This window comes from Micrasema longulum, unplaced genomic scaffold (assembly GCF_059751315.1).
Source record: "Micrasema longulum isolate JH-2025_06_02 unplaced genomic scaffold, ASM5975131v1 h1tg000252l, whole genome shotgun sequence".
In the NCBI taxonomy this organism is placed as follows: Eukaryota; Metazoa; Arthropoda; class Insecta; order Trichoptera; family Brachycentridae; genus Micrasema; species Micrasema longulum.
This window is the reverse complement of record NW_028277457.1, coordinates 490455-514090: the sequence shown is the minus strand read 5'-3', so window position 1 is coordinate 514090 and position 23636 is coordinate 490455. Positions and strand designations below refer to the sequence as shown.

General features: G+C 32.1%; 1 protein-coding gene across 1 annotated transcript; it reads right to left on the bottom strand.

Annotated features, from left to right (window-relative positions):
• On the bottom strand, positions 1–3197 carry LOC148283213 (EEF1A lysine methyltransferase 2). The gene is given in 4 exon segments (XM_088223834.1): positions 1–338; positions 1366–1502; positions 2911–3036; positions 3039–3197. Coding segments are annotated over 4 exon segments (660 nt in total). The 5' UTR covers positions 3118–3197; the 3' UTR covers positions 1–20.
• Positions 3198–23636: the final 20439 nt, after the last annotated feature.

The following is a 23636-nucleotide window of genomic DNA, read 5'->3' as shown; positions in this document are numbered from 1 at the left end:
TGTGAATAAAAAAAAGTATTTTATATTTTCTCAAATATCACAGATGTAACAACGTTCCCCACTTTTCCGCCAAATTTAAATTGTGGTGTTGGCAACACTTCCTTCAAATTAAATTTATGTTTGAAATGTTCCACTAATTCGTGCTGCGTCCAATTACATGAAGTGATGACAAATATTCCCTTTTCTGTCAAAAGATTGAATGTTTTATCTATGTACATTAATCGTTTGGCCTTAGGATCTTCAGGGTTTAAGCTGACAGCGTCGTAAGTCCCTTTGTCATGAACCACTTTGAATTTCCCTTCATATTTGCTGATCTCCTGATTGAGAATATCAAAAACCTAAAAAGAAAAGTATATTAGAAAAATAAACACAAACAACACCAAAAAACAATACAAACTATCACGCCGTTTCCGTGGGGGTAAGCAGAGAGGATAGAACGCCAAATCACTCTGTCTTTACATACATACTTTGCTTCCTCTACATTTATACATCTTCAATGTAAAATGTAGGTTGCTCCATCCCTGGCAACTGCTAGTTAGGCCAGTGGAGAGTGTTACTAACGCCGTTCCCCCGCGGGGGCCGGTGGAGAAGATAGAATGCCGTATTTCTGTCTGTGCATACGGACATCGTTTCTTCTATTTTTATATGCCTTTTCTTCGCAAGTTGACATCTACGCCCTGTTTGTTACTGTTATACTTGTAAATAAGCGGAAAATAAAGGAAATTCTAATAAAAAATGTTTTTCTATTCTTTGATTCACGAGACTGTCTAGTTCCAGTACCATAAAGACGATACACACGCGGTTTACATGATCAAGGAGTATCAATTCTTGAACAATCGTGATCTTGTAGGGATTGAATATAAATTTTTCTTGCAGAATCCTCCTTAAAGACCAAATGCATGCTTCCAAGCGGAACACCTCGGTGACTATTCGACTGCTGCCCTCACTAACTGTACATTTTCGGATGTTATTACAGTTCTGGGTCTTCCAGTTAACTTACTGTGGATCCAGTTTCTTCCGATGCACGAACCCAACATTTGATTGCTTTGCCGTCAGGTATCGAAAGAGAACGCGGAATGTTGAAGTGCAGGTGGAGTGCTCTCTGTGTGGCGATACCGAATGCCTGTTTTCTACAAAAGTGCGCACAGCGTAGCCCCGGTGCTCATCCGTCCAAATCATGGCATCAACTGAAAACGGTACTATGTAACGGTCATGTTGAGATCCCAGCTAACTCTCTACCCCTCTATAGGCCGAGCATTGGATTTTCAAAACCCAGGCATTTCATTCGCCCCACCTGTATATAACATAATAACTACGGTGGTGATATGTTTCTACTACACTATGAGTTAAACAAAAGAAACTTACCTCATATGTAATATCAAAGTTGTGTTCTTTAGCCACTCTAGATGCTAACTGTATGGCAAGCTCCGAGTAATCTACTCCCAGAAGATTCGTAAAGCCTTCTTTCGAGAGTTCTACCAAACTCATTCCGTTTCCACATCCTGGAATTTTAAAAATGACTTTTAACATAATCATCCTCATTATTCCATGTCCGCTCCTGAAACATATGGTGGCCACATTCAGCCTCCAAGTTTCTCTGTCGGCTCCACCTGTCGTGCTTTAATTTTCCCGCCCCATAGTTCTGACATGAACTGTCGACGAATTATCTTTAATGTAAAAAAAGTAATACATAAATTGTAAAAGTACAAATAAATAAAAAACATCACAAGTTTCAGCTCTTAATCTTCACAAAAATTAACAGGTGGAAGAACTGAAGAAATATGGAGGATAGAACATAGGGAAAATGGTGAATGTTACGCTGAGTGTTACATATTTCCTTCTCCAAAAAATTCTCCATCTCTATTGTAATATGTCTAGTATAGTGTATATGTGTATAATATTTTAATTAGATTACAAATTTAAAAGCTTCAATTAAATTAATTTAACAATAAAATCAGTATGTAAAGCGCCCTTGAGGTATTTTATTACGAAAATGGCGCTATATAAGTTATCCATAATAATAATGTCACCAGTCACATTTCAATTTAATTCAATTCAATTTATTTATTTTAAATATAACATATACATTACAAAAATATATTCAATACGTACATATTATAAAAAAGGAAAAAAAATACACGAAAGAGACTCATGTCAAAGGAGTCGAAGAATGTATCTTGCTCCCAAAATTTACAACACTCTACCACTTCATTTAAAAATTAATACAAATAAACAGAAATTCAAATTATTTGTTAAAAATGGCTTCTGGATTTGGGTCCCGAGAACTGCCTTGAAATGGTCACCCCACCAAAACAGTAGTACATATATTTGAACTCGGAATTATTGTTGCATGTTCGCTATTTATATTTTATGCTTATATCAATACAGTGTAATTTATTATATTATATTATTTATTATGTACTAGAACATATAAAAAAATAATGTAAATGAATGCCTCGACATGGTTATGCTCAGTGAGGTAAAATATAAGTTTTATGTGAAATAAATAAAAATTAAATTAAATATCTGTGGCATTGAGGTAAAGAGATAAATGTCACTTTACTTGAGAAAATGAAAAACAAAATGAGTTAAGTATGCAGTTCCACCCTAAAAGGTCTTCCAGACAGTAAATGGGTAAAGATATAAAAATTAGGAAAAATTTATATATTTTAATAAGGAAATTGGTTTACATCTTGTAATTCGAAGATACTATTAGGTAAAATAGTACATGTAAATTTGTAAAAAACCTGCCTTTAACAATGTAGAAAACCCAAATATGAGAAAAAAATACAACTTGTACTTGTACTTGTACCACTCTATGTACCTATTTAAAAATTCCCTAGGGGGTGAAATCCAGTCTTTGTCTACAAGCATTTGGGCAAATCCAAAATATTGTCAAATATCACTAACCTAAATCAATAATGGGGTCTTTTTTGTCAACTAAGGACGTCTTCAGAAACCATCTCGCTATCCTCATGAGGCTGTCTTCGCCAAACCAAACTTCTCCAACGTCTCCGTGCCGTTTGTAGTTGATTATTCAGTTTGGTAAACTTTGTCCCAATAATCGCACGTCCCCAGCTCACAACCCACTAATTCATCATTATTATCTTCCGACATTTTCAAAATATAAAATAGTTGGATTATAAATATTGTGGCAATTTGAGGCTAGAAGTGAAAATAATGTTAGTATGAAATGACAGTTGACAGCAACAACAGTGCTGCCAGTGTAATAAAAATAGATAACGAGGCATTTTTCACAATAAAAGTTCTTACTTTAAAATTTTATTACAATATGGAGAAAAAACCTTTTTGAGAAGGGAATATGAAAGTTCAGGTATATACTGGGCTTATAACTTATAATTGTCTGGTTTATGGGGCCGCTTTACACACTATGTAACACTCTCCCTTTGCCCATGTTTCTGTCCACGAAACATATATACGCACTCATTGAAGTAATTGCATTACTACATAGCCATTCCTACAAAATTAGACCTCGAACCAAAAAAGGAAAAAATCGTGTTGTACGAAGCTTACGTTAAAAGCAAATTGAGCTACATAATTGCCTTTTGGGGAACTGGCAACAAGACAAGCATAACAAAACTACAAAGACAACCAAATAAAATTATTAAACTAATATACAACTTACTCTACCTTAGGGCAATCAAAATATTTTATAACTAGCAGGCAATACTTACAAACTACATAAAACAAGTACCCAAATAATTAAAAAACATAAGATGTTTGTTGAAAAACGTGTATCTGTTTATTTGTATTTTATTGAATAAAATAAGTAACCAAATAATCAAAAAATATAAGGTTTTTGATGCGTGTTTCTGCATATTTTTATTAAAAGTACCTATTAAAAAAAGGAAATAATTTTTTTTCTCTTAAAACGTGTTACTGCATATTTTTATTTTATGTAATGAAATGAGTAACTAATTGAAAAATCATGTTTTTGTTGAGAAACGTGTTTTTGTATATTTTAATTTTAGGAAATAAAATAAGTTACAATAATTTGAGTTGATCTAAATGTTTGAAGACGAAAGACTAGATTTCACCCACTAGGGAGTCATTAAAATCAACAAATTGAAACAGGAATGAAGAACATTAAAAAAAAGAAAATATGGAAGTCTAGGCATTTATAAGGCTTTTGACCTATCATTGGCTGGTTTAAGTGGTCACAACAATAAAGGTCTCAGCTCTTTAACTTCACTAAAATCAACAGGTGGAAGAATTTAAGAAATATGGATTATCAAACATGGGCAAAATGGTGAATGTTAGACAGTGAGTGAAGTAGCCACTTAAACCAGCCAATGACAAGTCATAAGCCCTATAATAGAAATTGGAAAATTGACTTCAGGTGTTGCCTATAGATGTTCAAATATGGGCAAAATGGTGAACGTTACACAGTGTTTCAAATGGCCACTTAAACCAGCCAATGACAGGTCAAAAGTCCTGTAAATGCCTAGACTTATTTTATATACAAATGTATGTATGTGTAAGTATGGGTGTTTATGTATATGTGTGTGTAAATATATATGAATATTTATGTCGGTATATGTATATGTATGTATACATATATGTATGTATATAGGTATGTGTATGTGTGTATGTATGTGTATAAGGGTGTGTATGTGTGTGTGTATGTGTATGTGTGTATGTTTGTTAATAAGGGTGCACACTTGTGTGTGTATTTATATGGAGATCTATAAATAAACATATATGTTAGTCTGCTTTAGCACGGGTCTTCTCCTACTAGACTTTATTATACATATTTAAAAAAAAAAAAAACTTCTATATTACCCTCTCTAAAATGTTCTCCGTCCCTGTTGTAATTTGTTAAAAATAAAATAAGTAACTAACTAATTCAATTTCTTTTTTTTTTGAAAAACATGTTTCTGTTTAGTTTCTGTATAGTACTGTATACTAGCACTAGCTTAATTTAAAAAAAAAACATTTTATTACCCATTATCCAATACCTCCCCAACGTAATCGATAAATATCTCGATTTTCACATTCCTCGTAACTCTAATATGTAATTAATGAGCTGTAAACCTTGAGGCAGGTTGCTACCGAATTATAAGTCCTTAGAGACTAATATGGCTTCCCCAAATCGTTCATATTAGACAGCGTAATCCTAGTGATTATAAAATATTGTGTAAGGGATTTCGATCTCTACGTATTTATGTATAAAGTTTATTCTCAATGGATTATATCGGGGCACTCCGAATTTAGGTGGATAATATATTTACTACATTAGCGATTACAGTGCCTTATTTTGCTTTTCTAAAGATGAGATAATATTTTTGTTTTGTCCAAATGTTTGTAGACAACGCTGGATTCTACTCTCAAGGGGTTATTTCTTGTATGGCTATGATGCAACATGAGCCTACATAGTATCTAGACAAAAACTGTAAGTTTGAGCACGAACCGTAATACCTACGAATATTTTGCATCGAGAAGGTAATATAGAAGTATTACCTTCTATATTACCTACTCTTAAATGTTCTTCATCTCTGTCGTAATATATTAATATAAACAGCTCCCCAGAGAGTTGAATCCAGTCCTTGTCTACAAATATTTGGACAAACTCAAAATATTGTTGATTAATCCACCTGGTCCATGAAGAAGTATAGAAATTGAAAAAATAACATTTTCAGGCGTTGCCTAGTATGTAGGTGAAATAATTCAATTAGATGAGTCTCACCCGTATAAATAAAGGTTTCAGCTCCTTAACTTCGCAAACATCAATAGATGAAAGAATCGAAGGAATGTAGATGTTCATTTGAATATGCCCATATTTATGGGCAGAGTGGTGAATGTTACACAGTGTGTAAAGTGGCCACTTAAACCAGCCATTCATAAGCCCTGTAGATGCCTAGACTTCTATATTACCTTCTCTTAAATGTTCTTCATCTCTGTTGTAATATATAAGAAAAGAGATAATAAAAAAAAGGTTCCAACTAAAAATATTTCACTAAATTTAATTTTTTTAATGTATTACCGAAGGCATAAGTTTACGTAGATATAATGAAAAATGTCACAAAAATGTAAGTGATTATAAATGCTTGTATTTCTTTTAAAAATCAAAATAATAAAATTTGCCTCTGGCCAATTTCATGTTCAATTTATTATCTTTGAATTATTGCATGAAATTTTCGTTTGATACTTAGTCTTTATTGAGATCCAGATACCTAAGTTTAGTCTTAATTTGAAATGGCGTTATCTGCCGGTTTAAAAGTAATTATATTTTAGTTACATAAAACTTTTTAGTATTCTTTTAAACACTAGTACCTTTAAAAAATATTGTTTTTAGCTAATTTATGTTTTTATTATTGCGCGATTAAAAAAAACATTCGTTTTAAAATGGCAAATTCGTATGTTTTCCTAATAAGGCGTTCGTTTTACCAGACTACAGCCGTAAGTATTTATTTATTTATTTAGTATTTCACAGTTTTAAAATGTACAGAGTTTATTTGTTTCAGGTCCCGACTAGCTAGGAAATTCCTGTGTTTAGGAAGGACCTTCATGGCTGATTATGTCAATAAAACTTAATGTTGTGCAAAATCCCTCGCTGCGTCAGAGGTGGTTTGTTATAAAAATTGTGGAATTGATTCGGTATCCACAGCTTTATTACCAGCAAACCGTTGAATTTTGTTGAAAGTGAGAGTATTATTACTGCACTACTGGTGTTTTGGAAAAGTTATTTCAGTAGTGGTATACCGGAGACTCTAGTATTTTTAGCATTAATAGAATCTGAATATATAAACAAAATGACATTCATAAATCATTTTGCTAAAAATGTGACTTCCACCCTTTCAACTTTAAGGTACAAATATTATCTTTGGGCGTAGATTCAATGTTTTCGAATAATATATTATGTATGAATGTAAATTTTACCGGATTCGTTGGTCCGTGAATGCCGAAGGTCGCAAAGGTTTATTACTTTTCCTAATTTATGGATTTCTTGGAAGAAAGATGTTTTATGGTTTGTTTTAATAAAATAAAACCTTGTTTATGGGAAATTTTCTAAAAGAAGAATCTTTTTCAGGTGAAACAAATATAATTAAAATGAGCTCGACAAAAATCTATCAATTTTAATTTGTGAAAAGTCAGGTGTTTCAACAGCGTATCATTCAGGATTTTCAGCAACCTGAAAATACTTTCAGTTAGCTTTCAATTATGTATGCAGATGTTGGTAGAGTGGAGTAGAGGCCTCCACTCGTCCTAATAACCAGGGATAGTCAACATACCGCTTAAAAAAGCATACAATTTAAATATTATTTTGATCGGCAATGTTTTGTCGACATGTACTGGATTCAACCCCCAGTAGCTCAATCACAAATAACTATCGAAGTGCTAATAAGCGACGTGATAGCGATTTCTCACCATGGTTGTATATCGTATTCGTGATCACAATGGAACATCCGTGAACACCTAATATTAAATGTAAAAATATTTACGTTTCGCGACGTATAATCCTGCTGCGCAATCACATATTTGAATTTTACCGGTGTAAATATGAAAAATATTCCAAAACGGCTATTTTTATTTATTTATTATTTATCACGCTATTTATTGCATTAAGCCAGCGGTTGGCAAGCCAAATGCAAGAAAAGTAGTCGCCATAGTAATTGTAAAATTTTTTCACTTTTTAGTCTTAGATACGCCTTATTATTTTGCAAATGCAATATATTGTATTTTTTTATAGCAAACGGTGATTTTTCGACAATGAACTGTATTTATTTACGAGGAAATCAAAAAAGAAACCGACACGAGTGTTGACTTAGAGATTACACACGCGTTGACTTATGACTGCGATAACTTAAGCATGTTCATAATTGTAAATTGTGATCGCTCAAATGCTTGGCATATTTTTAAGCACGTCGATTGTTATTTGTGATTGGGTTGCTGGGAGCTGTCAATATTTCAACAGATATAAATAACATTTGGAGAAGGAAATATATACGTCTAGGCATCTACAGGGCTTATGACCTGTTATTGGCTGGTTTAAGTGGCCACTTTACACACTGTGTAACATTCACCATTCTGCCCATATTTGAACATCTATATTCCTTCATTTTTAAATCTGTCGATGTTTGTGAAGTTAAACAGCTGAAACCTTTATTTATGCGGGTGAGATTCATCTAATCAAATTATTTTACCTACATACTAGACACTTCTTATTAACTTCACATACATCAACAGATGAAAGAATTGAAGAAATGCAGATATTCTAATATGGGTAGAATGGTGAATGTTACATAGTGTGTAAAGTGGTCACTTAAACCAGCCAATGACAGGTGCTCACTGTTCTTTCTTGCATACCTTTGTTATTATTGTTTTTTTTTTTTTTACTTTGCAAAACTTTTTATTATATCCTTTCCAACTAATTTCACATATTTTTTTCTGTATTATTTAGTATGTTAGCATGTATTTTATTTTTTTTAAATGCCTTTAAGGCGTTAATGAACAAAATAAACAAATAAATAAGTAGTCCTATACTAATAAAACAATAACATAAAAAGAAAAACTTAAACTTCTTAATTAATATTAAACTTTCGATTATGTTAATTTAATATATTTTATTAACGAGTCAATACCAAGCTAAAATCTAGCAAATGCAAAGCATTGCCGGGTTCAGCTCGTTATTTATAATGTACGATACATTTTAATTTCTCGGCCCGAAGTTTGAGGGCACTTGTCGGTAGGGGGGTGTTCGTATAATGGAAGCAGGGAGTGCCAAATCATGTTAAACTAGGTGTATCAAAAAAGGCCCATTAAAAAGTTCCCAAAACTCTGCAATACTTTGCACTAGCGAAGGTACAAAGCAACTCATAATAAGCACAGAGAGTCTTTTTATACCGAATTTGTTCCTTCAACTTTTCGGTCTAAGCGCTGTTTAAATGCGTAGGTACTTATTCTCAAGTTTAATTGTGCTAGGCAAACATGACCCATTACCGATATTCTCATTATTTTATTAATTTTGCACCAAAATAGACCTGGAGGCCAAATCAGTGAATTGCAGCGGTAGATTACAGCACAGAAATACCCAGGCTTAAAATAAATCACATTTTAATTTTTACGTTCTCATCAGGAATCGAAATCCGAACCTTCGGTGTGTGTCAACTTAACACCACAGAAACCCCCTATTCAAACATAACAAGTATTATTTATCTTAGAATATTATTTATGCCTTTAACCGGTTGATTATTAAAAAAATCAGTTTTAATAGTAACCAGTTATATATTTATTTATTTATCAATGAAATCATACAGTCTTTATATAAAACAAGGTACAAAAGAACAATTAAAAAGAGTAAGACCAATTACAGATTTCACACTAATTTATTATGAATGCAGGAGGAGAGGGGAAAAATAATATAAATTCTAAAAAAGTAAAAATAAGAATATTAAATAAAAAGTACATAAAAAGGAGAAGACATTGTATAGCTACTCTACTTTCCTCCCTCTCTCTCTCTGCTTCCATGAAAATTTAAATTTATTTGTAAAAATTCACAACCAAGAATAAATTATTAGATGCAGGTAGTAGATGTAAGTAAGTATAAATTAAGAGTTGAAATCAAAACTTAAAATTAAAATCAAAAGTAAAAAAATTAAAATCAAAAGTTCAAATTAAAATTAATTTAAAAGTCCAAATTAAAAGTTAAAATTAAGAATTAAAATGTTAAAATTGAAAGATAAAATAAAAAATTAAATTGAAAGTTAAAAGTCAAGCAGGAGATAAATTTAAAATGTCTTTAACAGATCTGATAAAAATGTGGTATTTACAATGTAATATATAGGGGGAGATTTAGCGAAATAAGAACTCTCGCCTTCCGCTCAGTAGCCAGGCTCATTAAAAACCTGTATCTCAATCACAAATGACTATCGACGTGCTAATAAGCGACGAGATTAGAATTTTTCACCGTGGTTGTTTGTCGTATTTGCGATCACAATGGGACATCCGTGAACACCTAATATTTAATGTCAAAATATTCACGTTTCACGACGTTTAATCCTGCTGCGCAATCACATATTTGAATTTCACCGGTGTAACTATGGAAAATATTCCAAAACTGCTATTTTTATTTATTTATTTATTATTTACCGTGGTATTTATTGCATTTAGCCGGCGCGGCGGTTGGCAATCCAAATGTCAAGAAAAGCAGTCTTCATTAGTAATTGTAATTTATTTAATCGTCACTTTTTTGTATTAGATACTCCTTAGTATTTTGCAAATGCAATAAATTGTATTTTTTTTTAATAGTAAACGTCGATTTTTCGCCAGTGAACTGTATTTATTTACGAGGAAAACAAAAAACAAACCGACACGAGCGTTGACTTAGAGATTACACACGCGTTGACTTAAGACTGCGATAACTTGAGCATGTTCATTATTGAAATTTATTTCAACAAAGAGGGAAAACATTTTGAGAAGGGAATATGGAAGTCTAGGCATTTACAGGGCTTACGACCTGTCATTGGCTGGTTTCAGTGGCCACTTTACACACTGTGTAACATTCACCATTCTGGCCACGTTTAAACATCCACATTTCCTCAACTCTTCCATTTGTTGATAAAATAAACCTGACTTAGAATTACTCAATGAACAGATAAAAAAAACAATCTATGCGGACGACTTAGGAATTTTATATGAAAACAAAAATGACATTGAAACGACTAAAACCATCAACAATGACGTGCAAAAACTATTAGAATGGACAAACAAAAACTTTTTAACACTAAATGCCAAGAAATGCAATATAATACATTTCGAAACACAAAAGAAGAACCATAACATGAACATAAAAATAAACAACGAAACTCTTAAAGAACTAGAACATGTGACTTACCTAGGACTCACAATGGACAGACAATTAAAATGAACAAAACACATAGACGGACTCAGTAAAGAAATGGCATCACTACATAGCCTCTTTTACAAAATTAAAGATTTTATACCAAGAAAGGAAAAAAATATGATGTACGAAGCCTATGTCAAAAGTAAATTGAGTTACATGATCACCTTCTGGGGAACTGGTAACAAGACAGACATAACAAGAATACAAAGACAACAAAATAAAATTCTTAAACTAACATACAACCTACCCTACCTGACCTCTACGACTGAACTGTACAAAATAACACACCAGTTTGACATAAACTACTTGACTAAAATTGAGGCCTTAAAAATTGTGCACAAAATAACACTGGGAAACATAAAGACAACGACATAATATTAGTCAAAAATGCTGACATACACAAATATAACACCAGACAACAACAACACTATCATATTGAAAAAGCAAAGACAAACACAGGACAGTCAAAAATACTACATAATGGACTTTATGACAATTATGATTAATGTACATGCTATAGTTCATAAGATTATTTTTATTTTCTACTTAAGTACCTTGAATTATATAACTAAATAAGGACATTCAATCCAAATAATCTTCACATTCGTTTGAAAATGCCCTAAAAAGGCGAAACAATTGTTACGAAGTTTTTATTTTTACATGTTTATATTTGTAAAAATAAAATAAAGTGTTCAGTAGACTCAAATCAGTATTTGATTTCTAATTATAAGTATACAATTCTCGGTTATTTAACAATATGTTATGCGCATCGCTACTCAAAAAGTATTTAAATATTAAAATCGATTTTCCTCGTTAGTGGCCATCCCAATTATAATGAATTCATGAAGGAATAAGTAGGAAATCGAAACGGGTTCGGAAAAAATGTTCCGAAATTCCCCAAATTATTTTATAATCTCATCCCCTAACGACCTTTGAATATCGCTTTATTTTATATTCATAAAACAAGGATTTCGAATAATTGAGCCCTTAACTGTAAATACAAAAAAAATGTGTACGTAATAATTACATTATTCTAATATTTCTTATTTTATATATTAAACACGTCTTGTAGGTTCAGAGCGCATGGATGGTTGGTATTCTAGCTCAATTTATTATTTAAATTTTGAGGTGACAGACGGTGCGGTAGCTAGATCAATCAACGTCTTGCAGCTACAAAGCGCCGCAAAAGGTGAGCGACAGCAATGCGACTAGAATTTACGACGTCACAGGCGGAGTAATTATAAAATTTGAAAAAAATCATAGCGCTTAAAAGCGATAGATTTTTTTTTAAAAAGTATAATTTGATAGTCCATTGACTTATAATTAATAAAAAACCGCTGAACATCTTCAGTAAACTTATTGAAAACGTAATAGTATATATTTTGAATTTTTCTACTGACATTTCTTGGTGGAACTGCATTTTAATTATAATAATAAAAATACGTTTATAGTTTTATTCCAGTTTTATTTATATTTTTTTTACCAGTGACCGGGTTTCGTCGTGACCAACACCAGTCTGACAATGTCGGTGACAACTGTATTTAACAAATTGTCGTAAAAAATGCCAGATACTAGACTATTTGTTAGGACGGCAGAATAGGAAAATATCCCATGCAACGAATACCAATAAAAAAATATGAAATGGATTAAGAATAATTAATTGTATTTTCAAAATCAATATGGATATTGTGGAGAAATGTTTTCATGTATAAATGTAAAAAAGAAATTCAGTAAAAATGGCCTTGGACGGTAGTTGTGACGTCAAGATTCGAATATTTTATACGAATTTCAACGGTCACGAACAAAAAATCGTGACGTATTAGGGGCGTGGCCAATGCAATCACCGTTTTTGCGGGAATTCAAATTTACAGTTTTAAAATTATTTTTATTTTCAATTTTAAAATTATCTAAATAATTTACATTTATTTCAACAGAGGAAAAACGTTTTTGAGAAGGGAATATGGAAGTCTAGGCATCCTAGGAGGAAATCCAGCCAGTCTGCAAGCATTTGGACATACTCAAACATTGTTGAATTACTACCTGGTAAAAGAAGAAGTATACAAAATGGAAAATTGTTTTCAGGCGTTGCCTAGTAGGTGATTTGGTTCAGCCGGATGAATCTCACCCACGTGATAAAGGTTTCAGCTCTTTTACTTCACAAAAGTCAACAGATGGAAGAGTTGAGGAAATGTGGATGTTCAAATATGGGCAGAATGGTGAATGTTACACAATTTGTAAAGTGGCCACTTAAACCAGCCAATGACAGGTCATAAGCTCTGTTAATGCCTAGACTTCCATATTCCCTTTTCAAAAACGTTTTCCCTCTGTTGAAATAAATTTCAATATGAACAACTCCCTAGGGAGGAAATCCAGCCAGTCTGCAAGCATTTGGACATACTCAAACATTGCTACTAATAATTACTGGCAAACAATTTTTTTTTACTGGACAGTATTTCATAGACCTTTATTACTTTAAAATGTAAAAAAAGGTTTTAACAAATTACAACAGAGATGAAGAACATTTTAGAGATGGTAATATAGAAGCCTAGGCATCTACAGGGCTTATGACCTGTCAATGGCTGGATTAAGTGGCCACTTTACACACTGTGTAACATTCAGTCCTTGTCTACAAAATTTGGACAAACTTAAAATATTGTTGATAAATTGCCTGGTCCATGAAGAAGTATAGAAATTGAAAAAATAACATTTTCAGGCGTTGCCTAGTTTGTAGGTAAATTAATTCAATTAGATGAATCTCACCCGCATAAATAAAGGTTTAGGCTTTTTAACTTCACAAACATCAACAGATGAAAGAATTGAAGGAATATAGATGTTCAAATATAGGCAAAATGGCGAATGTTACACAGTGTGTAAAGTGGCCACTTAAACCAGCCATTGACAGGTCATAAGCCCTGTAGATGCCTAGGCTTCTATATTACCATCCCTAAAATGTTCTTCATCTCTGTTGTAATTTGTTAATACTAACAGCTTCCTAGGGAGTTGAATCCAGTCCTTGTCTACAAAAATTTTGACAAACTCAAAATATTGTTGTAAAAAAAGGTGATATTTTTCCATTGCCTCCCTGATAATACGCAAAAGCAAATTCGGGAATAAAATTGGCCGTTGTAATTATTCTGGAATGTAAATAAATTTCTACACCAGTAGGCCAAACCACCCCCATAAGCGTTCCCTTTAATTCAGTAAATAAAGAACAGATTTATTTAGCTGTCACATCTCGCATCACTGCCTTTATTCAAAAGCTCGTGCCGCCATACATCGTCGGGCGAGCACCGAAGTCGCGAATGCGCACTTCGAACGGTTTTGAGACAGCAAAATTTTGTTTTAAACAGAATATGCACAACTTTTGTTGCTTTGTTTTTGTTTGGGTGAAAGAAAGACTGTTATTATTGGTAGAATATTAGGCCATTAGCCATTTTGCTGTGTTCAAGTCCCATTATTGTTTTTGCGGTTTTATTTACCTGATTTAGTTTCCATTTTTGTTTGTTTTCATCACTTTGCAGTTTGAAGTTTAAACACATTCATGTATATTTTTTGAAATGTAAAAGCCCGCCAGGGCGTTTAAAATGAATGAAACGAATAAAACAAATGAAACGAATAAAACAAATTAAACGAATAAGACTAATGAAACGAATGAAACGAACGAAGCAAATGAAACCATGTGAAACGAATAAAGCTAACGAAACTAATGAAATATTGATACTTATGAAACGAATGAAACTAATTAAACTTTTGAAACGAACGAAAACAATAAATATTTAAATTTATTTCAACGAAGAGGGAAAACATTTTTGAGAAGGGAATATGGAAGTCTAGGCATTTAAACGGCTTATGACCTGTCATTGGCTGGTTTAAGTGGCCACTTTACACACTGTGTAACATTCACCATTCTGCCCATATTTGAACTTCTATATTCCTTCAATTCTTTCATCTGTTGACTTTTGTGAAGATGGAAGAATTGAGGAAATGTGGATGTTCATACATGGGCAGAATGGTGAATGTTACACGGTGTTTAAAGTTGCCACTTAAACCAGCCAATGACAGATCATAAGCCCCGTTAATACCTAGACTTCCATATTCCCTTCTCAAAAATGTTTTCCCTCTCGGTTGAAATAAATTAAATGGATAACTCCCTTAGGAGGAAATCCAGCCGGTCTGCAAGTATTTGGACTTACTCTGTATATAAATATTGTTGAAAACAATAAAACGAATTAAAATAATTTAATTAATGAAACGAATGAAACGAACGAAAAAAAAAAAAACTAATGACACGAATTTAATTAATGAAACGAATGAAACAAATGAAACAAATAAAGCGAATGAAACGAATTTAACTACTACGAATGAAACAAATGAAACAAATAAAGCGAATGAAACGAATTTAACTACTACGAATGAAACAAATGAAACAAATAAAACGAATGAAACGAATAAAACTAATGAAAATAATGAAACCAATAAAATTTATGAAACGAATTAAAAGAAAAAAACGAATAAAATGAATAAAACAAATGAAACTAATGAAACTCTTGAAACGAACGAAACGAATAAAACTAATGAATTTTAAATTCTTTAATGTTCTGCCGGTAAAACAACTTTGTGACTACAAATTGATTGTAGATAACTTTGTTGATCCGGAAAAAAAATATTTTTAAAAAAATCCCACAATCAGAACACTAGATTGAAAACTAAGGGCTCCCAGATAGTTCCTCGAATTTCAAATTACATCGGAGAGCGAACATTAAATTGCGTTTTTCCTAGATTGTTCAATGATCTTCCATAAATCATCAATAAATATATTCTAAATACTTTATAGTTCCTGTTATTAATAAATTTGTATTATATAAATAAAATAATGTTAATTAAACCTGTCACAAAAAAAATATGTGTCCCACCGAAAAGTCTTTAGACTTAGTTGGGAAACAAATTGCAATATGTATTTTTAATTATTAAATAAACGCTGCTCCGCAGCACTGAAATGATGAAATTAATGAAACGGCCGGATCAAATGAAGTGCATGAAAGCGTAAGACTGATCATCTTACCTTCATGTTACAAAAAATGATCAAGATAAGCTGCGATTGGTGTACTAATGCAATGCCCTATACACGATTAGGTGCGGAAAGGGGATTAATGACGATGATGATATTATTTCATTAAAATTATTTATTGACAATTATTGATGGATTTACATATAAGTTATTAATTTAAAAAATACTTGGTACACTTCCAATTATTTATTTTGACCAATTAGCGCTTTCACCCTCTAATGGGCATCATCAGACTTTTGAATATTATACAGTGTAAGGATAATTTATATAAAACTAAATATTATCTTAAGTTTATGTACATTTAAAAGTAAGTTGAAAACAATACAATACGCAATATTTCAATGGAACAGAGTGAGACAAATTATTGAAACATGTGTTGGCGGTGTACTTTAAGAAAATATTATATTATTTGAAAAATATTTATTGTTTTATAACAATGTACAGGGTCTAACTAAGGGGGCTATTAAGAGTGAGTTTTTAAATTCTATCTGCTGATATATTAAAATTCTATCGCTATTATTTTTTATCCTATTTATTTCTAAAATTTCCAATCTATCTTACTTTTGACCTTTATCATGTAAATTTTTTATGTTTTTTTATTTTTCAAAAGTATGTTTTCATTCATTTAAATGTGATGCATAGTTTGATAAGTCGTTATTTAATCTATGTGAAGCTAATTTTTTTTTTTTACTTTAAAATTGTGAAAAAATTACTTTAAAATATAAATAATTATCTACTTATTCAATAAACTGGATTCGATTATCGAATGAAACGATAAACCCAATCTGTTTTTGTACGTATTATGTGTATGTAGGGCGAACCCACCTCTGCATGTTAAATTACCCCTAATTAATAAACCCGTAACCACCATTATTCGAAACGTTAATATTACACAAACAGAGTTTGCCGTATTCACTCACTGATTACATTTCCCGGGATTAAGAAACAAAAACATATTAATTATTTATTATTATTACAAGCAAACGAATAGAAATATTTTTTCGGTAATTAACGACATGAACGTATTACAACAGAGATCAAAGACATTTTATAGAAGGAAATATGGAAGTCTAGGCAATTACAGGGATTATAATCTGCCATTGGCTGTCAGTTTAGATTTGAAGAAAATAATAAATAATGTAAATGAATGCCTCGACATGGGATGCATCTACCCTAGTCAGGTGTTCATATAGAAAAGAAAAAATAAAGTATTATACAAAATAATTCATGTAAAACAAAGAAGATTTTTGTATTATACTATCGAACCGACAGTTGTTGTCCTGCTCGAACGTTGGCTTGCCTGCTATTACATTGGAAAAAGTCTTTTTTTTATAATTAGCTCTACTACTACTACTACTATCACACACGTCTATCCTGGCATATATTCCTAGCTTCTTCCACATTCATACATCTTGTCATACATGCCCTTCGATTCTGTCTGCTTTTGACATTACCAGACTTAAGATTTTGGTTTATCTGATCACGCCACGTCTTCCTTGGTCGTTCTCGTCTCACGTTACCGATCATTTTCGCCAAATATACTCGTTTCACAATTCTTTCACCATCAATTTGTTCTACGTGACCAAACCATCTCAGAGACCCTTTCATAATCTTACCAATCATAATTAACTCAGATTTACACTCTCGCCTGATTTCATCATTCGTAACCCTGTCATACATTGAATTCCCACTCATTTGTCTAAGAAATCGCATTTTAACTGCGTTCCCTCGGCTTTCATCCTTCCTCTGCCAGTTATATGTTTCACTTCCATACATAAGTGTTGGGACAACTCCGTTGTGCACTGCCAGTTTAGCTTCGATTGACATACTTTTATTAGCGATTACTGTGTCTATTGTGCCGTTCATTTGTTGCCCGCATTCACTCTCCTTTCAACGTCTTTCTTTACTCTTCTATCTCTTGAAAACATACTTCCCAGATATACAAATTCTTCTACTTGTTCAAGACATTCGTTGTTTACATTTATTATGCCGTCAGTAACCTCACTTCCCTTTTCAAATACTATCACTTTGGACTTACTTTTGTTTATCGCCAATTCACTCTCCAGGCATACATCATACATTCTAGAGACTATTTTTTGCAAATCATCCTTGCTGCTTGCTAACAGAACTGCATCATCAGCATACAACATACAGCTTAATCAAGAGTTATTTATTTTTTCTCCAATACCCATACATTCCATCTCCATATGCCAATGCTAATGACAGGTCATAAGCCCTGTAAATGCCTAGACTCTATATTCCCTTCTCAAAAATGTTTTCCCTCTCTGTGGAAACAAATTCAAATATAAACAACTCCCTAGGGAGAAAATCCAGCCAGTCTGCAAGCATTTGGACAAACTAAAAACATTGTTAAATTAACTACCTGGTAAAAGAAGAAGTATAAAAAAATTGTTTTTTTTTTCAGGCGTTCCCTAGTAGGTGAAATGGTTTAGTCGGATGAATCTCACCCACATAATAAAGGTTTCAGCTCTTTTACTTCACAAAAATCAACAGATGCAAGAGTTGTGCAAATGTAGGCAGAATGGTGAATGTTACACAGAGTGGAAAGTGGCCACTTAAACCAGCCAATGACAGGTCATAAGCCCTACAAATGCCTTGACTCCATATTTCCTTCTCGAAAATGATTTCCTTCTCTGTTGCAATAAATTTAAATAATTTTAATGTACCCATTTTACTGTTTGGCAAACACAACAGATTGTATTATTTAATATAATAAACTCTGATTTTCGGCCCTGAACAGAAGTGAATTGTCATATGCGAAAAATCGACCGCAGTTTGCACGTGAGCGCTGTGAAAATAAATATACGACGTCGCTTATGACGAACGAGTTCACGAAACATATTATTAATTTTATACAAAGTAGGTACATAATATTATAATGTAAGTGAAATACGAGTATACTATAAATTGCTATTTTTTGTGTGGTTCTATGTGATACAACAACTCTCATCTATGAAATAAACTCAAACGACGAAACTTTATGATATATTATATTGTGTAGCTATATTATCCATTAATTTAACACAAAACTGATATAAAAGTTTATATAAAATAGCGCAATGAATTCAGTCAGTATTAGGTATTCTTAGTAAGATTGAAATGTCAACTGGCCGAATTGTTCTAGAAATGAATAATGTCAAAAACGGCCGCGTCGAGCGCCACATGTGTTGGGAGTCATATATGTCAAAATTATCATCTAATAGATAAGAAATCGTCTTTGAGAAATAATGTTTGAAATACTGTTTTCCAAATCGAGAATCTTCAAAGAATTTTTGTAATCTGCAAGTTTACTCTAGGAGAAAAATCCCACCACTGGGTTTAATATGTTCAAAATATAGTACACTTATTTGTATGAAGAAATAAGCTGGAGTAATCGGCTAGTTTCTTGGCTCATCGCTGGCGCTGGGCGCGCTTTATTAATATTTTTATGTATATTTGAAGAAAAATACAAACGTTGGCAATAATTTCTAAGAAATAATAATTATTTGTTTGTTTTTCTGTAAATAAAGTCACCGTAAAACATTACAATGGATACTCAAATATAATGGTAATTACACAATTCGCTCCTGCTATCTCGGTGGCAATGCCTCGGGACAACATTTCGTCCTACAAACTGCTATTTACACGTGGACAATGATCGAGTTCCGAGACAAAACAGTTTTGTTTTGTCGTCGTGTAAACGGCCTTTTATTCGATAATATTTACGATAGTCGCTGGGTATTAAGATAGTCTATCGATAAAGTGAATTTTGAATGTGGAGCAAACCCACCCGACATGACGTGAGCTGAATTTGAAGGGGAAATTATGGCAACACTCAATTGTTTTAGCACGGTTCGAATTTCGAATTTTAATAGGGTGGCGACAGCTTGTCATCTCATGAACGTCAAAAGAATGATTCTAATTCAAAATGGATTCCAGAAGATTGACTTTTATCAAGTTGGCGCGTTTGATCTTTAATTATGTTCTGAAACGTGGATGAAAAATATTATTACCAATATCATCACGCTGTTTTCAAGTAAGGCTAGGCAGATATGATAAAACGTCACATGCCTCTATCCAAACATATATTTCTAGCTAATTCTACGTCATTAAAAAAATTGATCTGATTTATTTAGGATATCAAGGGACGTACTCATAAACTTGGTATAAAGTAACTCCTAGGAATAGAGATAGAATACGGATGGCAATATAATCCTTATTATAGTGGTAGAATAGAAATGGTATTTCCATCGTTATTCTTCCACTATGCGTAAGCTTAACTTCATACCAAGGTTGTAAGTAAGGCCTCAACCATAGAATTATAATATACGAAAAGGCGCGTAGAACCAAGTTTGTATACATCGCACTGTGTCCAAATGTCCCCCCTCTACCCGACATCCCACCTGTACGCATGCGTGAAGTGGCCCCGTAATATTGCCAGACCGTGAACAATATACTCAAATATAAGATAAATTTGTGTTATGGTTATGTTTACATTTTAATCATATTTAAGTTTTTTATTTTTAAATTAAAGAAAAATGTTTTTTTAATTTTTTTATCAATGTATTTTTTTACAGTACTTGAAGTTCTTTTGTTAAGTAACTTTAAACCCTTATTTTGTAATTTTTTTATCATGTTATAGGATGTATGTAGGTGAATGTGTATGTGCGTGTGAGTGAGTTTGCGTGTGCGTGTATATGTATATGCGTGCGCACGCATGCGCATTTGCATGCATATGTATATGCAATTATTTATATATAAAAAAAATTAAATACCTTTAATTATTTTTTGAATTATATGTGCCTTTTGTATTTAAATTGTGAATATTGTAACCCCACAGCAAGCACAAAGGGTTGCTTCTTTTTTGGTGTGGTATTTCGTTTCATTTTTTTGATTTTGTATTTTTGCTTAATTATGTATTTCTTTTTGTTAACATGTTGTAACTTTTAAAAAATATTAAATAAATTTTGAAAAATGTTATTTTTTACCACAAAAAATACTTAACTGACTGGACTATAAAAAAACAGGTACTTTCATAAGACAAACGTAAAAAAAAAATATAAAATCGTTTAGTACTTAAGTAAATTAATACCGTTTAATATTACACCAAGGCCTATCTTCTTCTTCTTCTTCGTTTTTTCATGGCCTTTTCACTTCTCAACTAAGGCCTATCAATAGAAAGCTGGGTAAAAAATTAGACTCAATTAGACTACCCTGGCAATACTTACAAAATGTCCACATAATTTTATTTTACAATCTGACATAAATAATCGAATTCATAAATAACATTACTTGTGAATTCGCTTCTTACACATTGGCGGGAAAACGAATTCCCACGCGGGTGCGGGGCGAGAAATAGCAATAAATTAATATCTTCGATATGAGGTATGCAATGTCAATCAGTCACAACTCCAACAAATGAAATGGATCAGGAATGGAGGCCACTTTTGTAAATAATTTAATATTTTATAATTTTTCAAAAGTCGTTTTTCGGCCGAAACCGGCCGAAACCGACCCCCGAAACTTCGGTCATTCTCTACCGAGTAAATAGGTACTTTTTTGTGTCAGATTCCATCGCCCCCCCAAGTAATCTCATTACTGTCTGTTTGCACATTTATTAAAAAATAAATTTGATTCTGAAATTCTTTTCCAAAAATAATCCCCCTCCAAAAATCAGGCGGCGAAAATTTCGATAACTAAGTAAAAAAACAAAATTTTCGGATAAGTGAATCATTCGGGGCGGGGTGTGAAACGACCTGCGGTAGCAGGGGGCCGGGGGTGTATGATTATTGAACTTATCTTGGATTTTTCTATGGCCAAATACTTTTAGAGCCTGGCAACACTTGACGTGTTCCAATCGCCAATTTGAATGTGGAATGGAACTATTGGCGCGGAAAGTCGATAGCCCAAATTCGAATTTATTTCAAACGCAGAATGGTGTTGTCATGTTTACGGATATTCTTTAATAAAATAAATTGAAAACGTATGATTTATTGAAGATGATTATTGAATTTTTTGTTTTTATTCTGTCGAATGTTAACAGTTTTTCACACCTGAACAATATAATATTGTATTTTTAATTGAATCGGAATTCAATTCGTAAAACTTCATTGTAAATCATTATGTTACACAATTTTTATTATTTTACAAGAAAAATACTACAGTTTCGGGAGAGCACTCCTCCCATCGACGGGTGATATAAAACTAATAAAGTTAACACAGAATATTGTTTACAATGTCATATAATTTAAACAAAAAATAAACAAATTAATCAGTGAAACTTAGAGCAGGGGGGTTTTATTCCATTTATCTAAGGTGTTAGCATATGAATAGATAGTTATCTGAAGTACATATATGAAAACATGATCAATGAGGGACAGACATTAAGTAGAATTTATTTCTTAAAATTAAGCACATAAGTGGAAGTTACAATAATTAAGTCTAAGATTTAATGCGTGGGAAGACATCGCTCGGCTAAGAGAGTGTTAACAGACGCGGGTCCAAGAGGGTGAGTGGGATGAGGAGGGTACTGTGAACAATATTCTGTGTTTATTTTATTTATTTATTTATTCATTCAAAATTACAAAATTAAATATTTATGAACTTATTAAGGCTTTTTAGGCTATGGCCGTGTCAAGCCACAATAAATAACAATAAAAATACAAAGTTAAATTAATTAGATAAAATTATAATGACATAGAATCACAATCTAGAAAAAAAGGTGGTGTAGTAAATAATCAAATTCCAAAGAATACAATGCAAAAAAGATAATCAGAAATAATTTTAAAAATATAAATTATACAAATTAAGAATCACACATAATCAAATATACAAAATAGTGGTATCATTAAAATCAACAAAATAATAGTAAAATATTGTAGTATTAAAAAAAAAAACAAAATAAGAGCATAATTTAAATCAACAGAAAAAGAATACATATAAATATACAAAAGCATATGATAATTGAGTTATGTTTTCTAGAAATTCACTCAATTATAGTAAAAAAAGGAGCAATAAATCATATGCCAAATAATAGTACGCACTAAATTAAATTATACAAAAATACATAATAAGAGAAAAATGAAAAATTAACAATATATATAAAAAGCAAATAAAAGTAAAGAGTATGGAAGGAAAGCAGATTTGTAAATTTTTGCTAATTTCGTACTTAATTTTTTTTTACCAATTATTGTTAGTAATTAAATTGACTATATTAGTTTTATAGCACTCGTCGATGGGAGGAGTGCTCCTCCGAAACTGTTGTAGTGTTCTTGTAAAATAATATAAATTGTTTAACACAAAAACAAAGTCTTATTTTCATAATAAGTTAATATAATATCGATCTAAATTAGTTGCAGCAGAGATAAAAAACATTTTTGAGAAGGGAATATGGAAATAAAGGCATATACACTGCTTATGACCTGGCTGATTTAAGTAGCTACTTTACACACTGTGAACATAGGCATCAGTTCACAGGGAGGCCTATGTTCAACATTGGACAAGAGACGGCTGATGATGATGATGATGATGATTACACACTGTGTAACATTCATTTTTTTATTTATTTTTTATTCATACAAATACATACATATTATAAAAAATACAATAAAAACGTATCCTATGAGGCCACAGGCCCTGTGCTGAGTTGGGATACAACGCAATGGAAAGTGGAAGCACGTACATGATTAAATAATAGCAAAAATT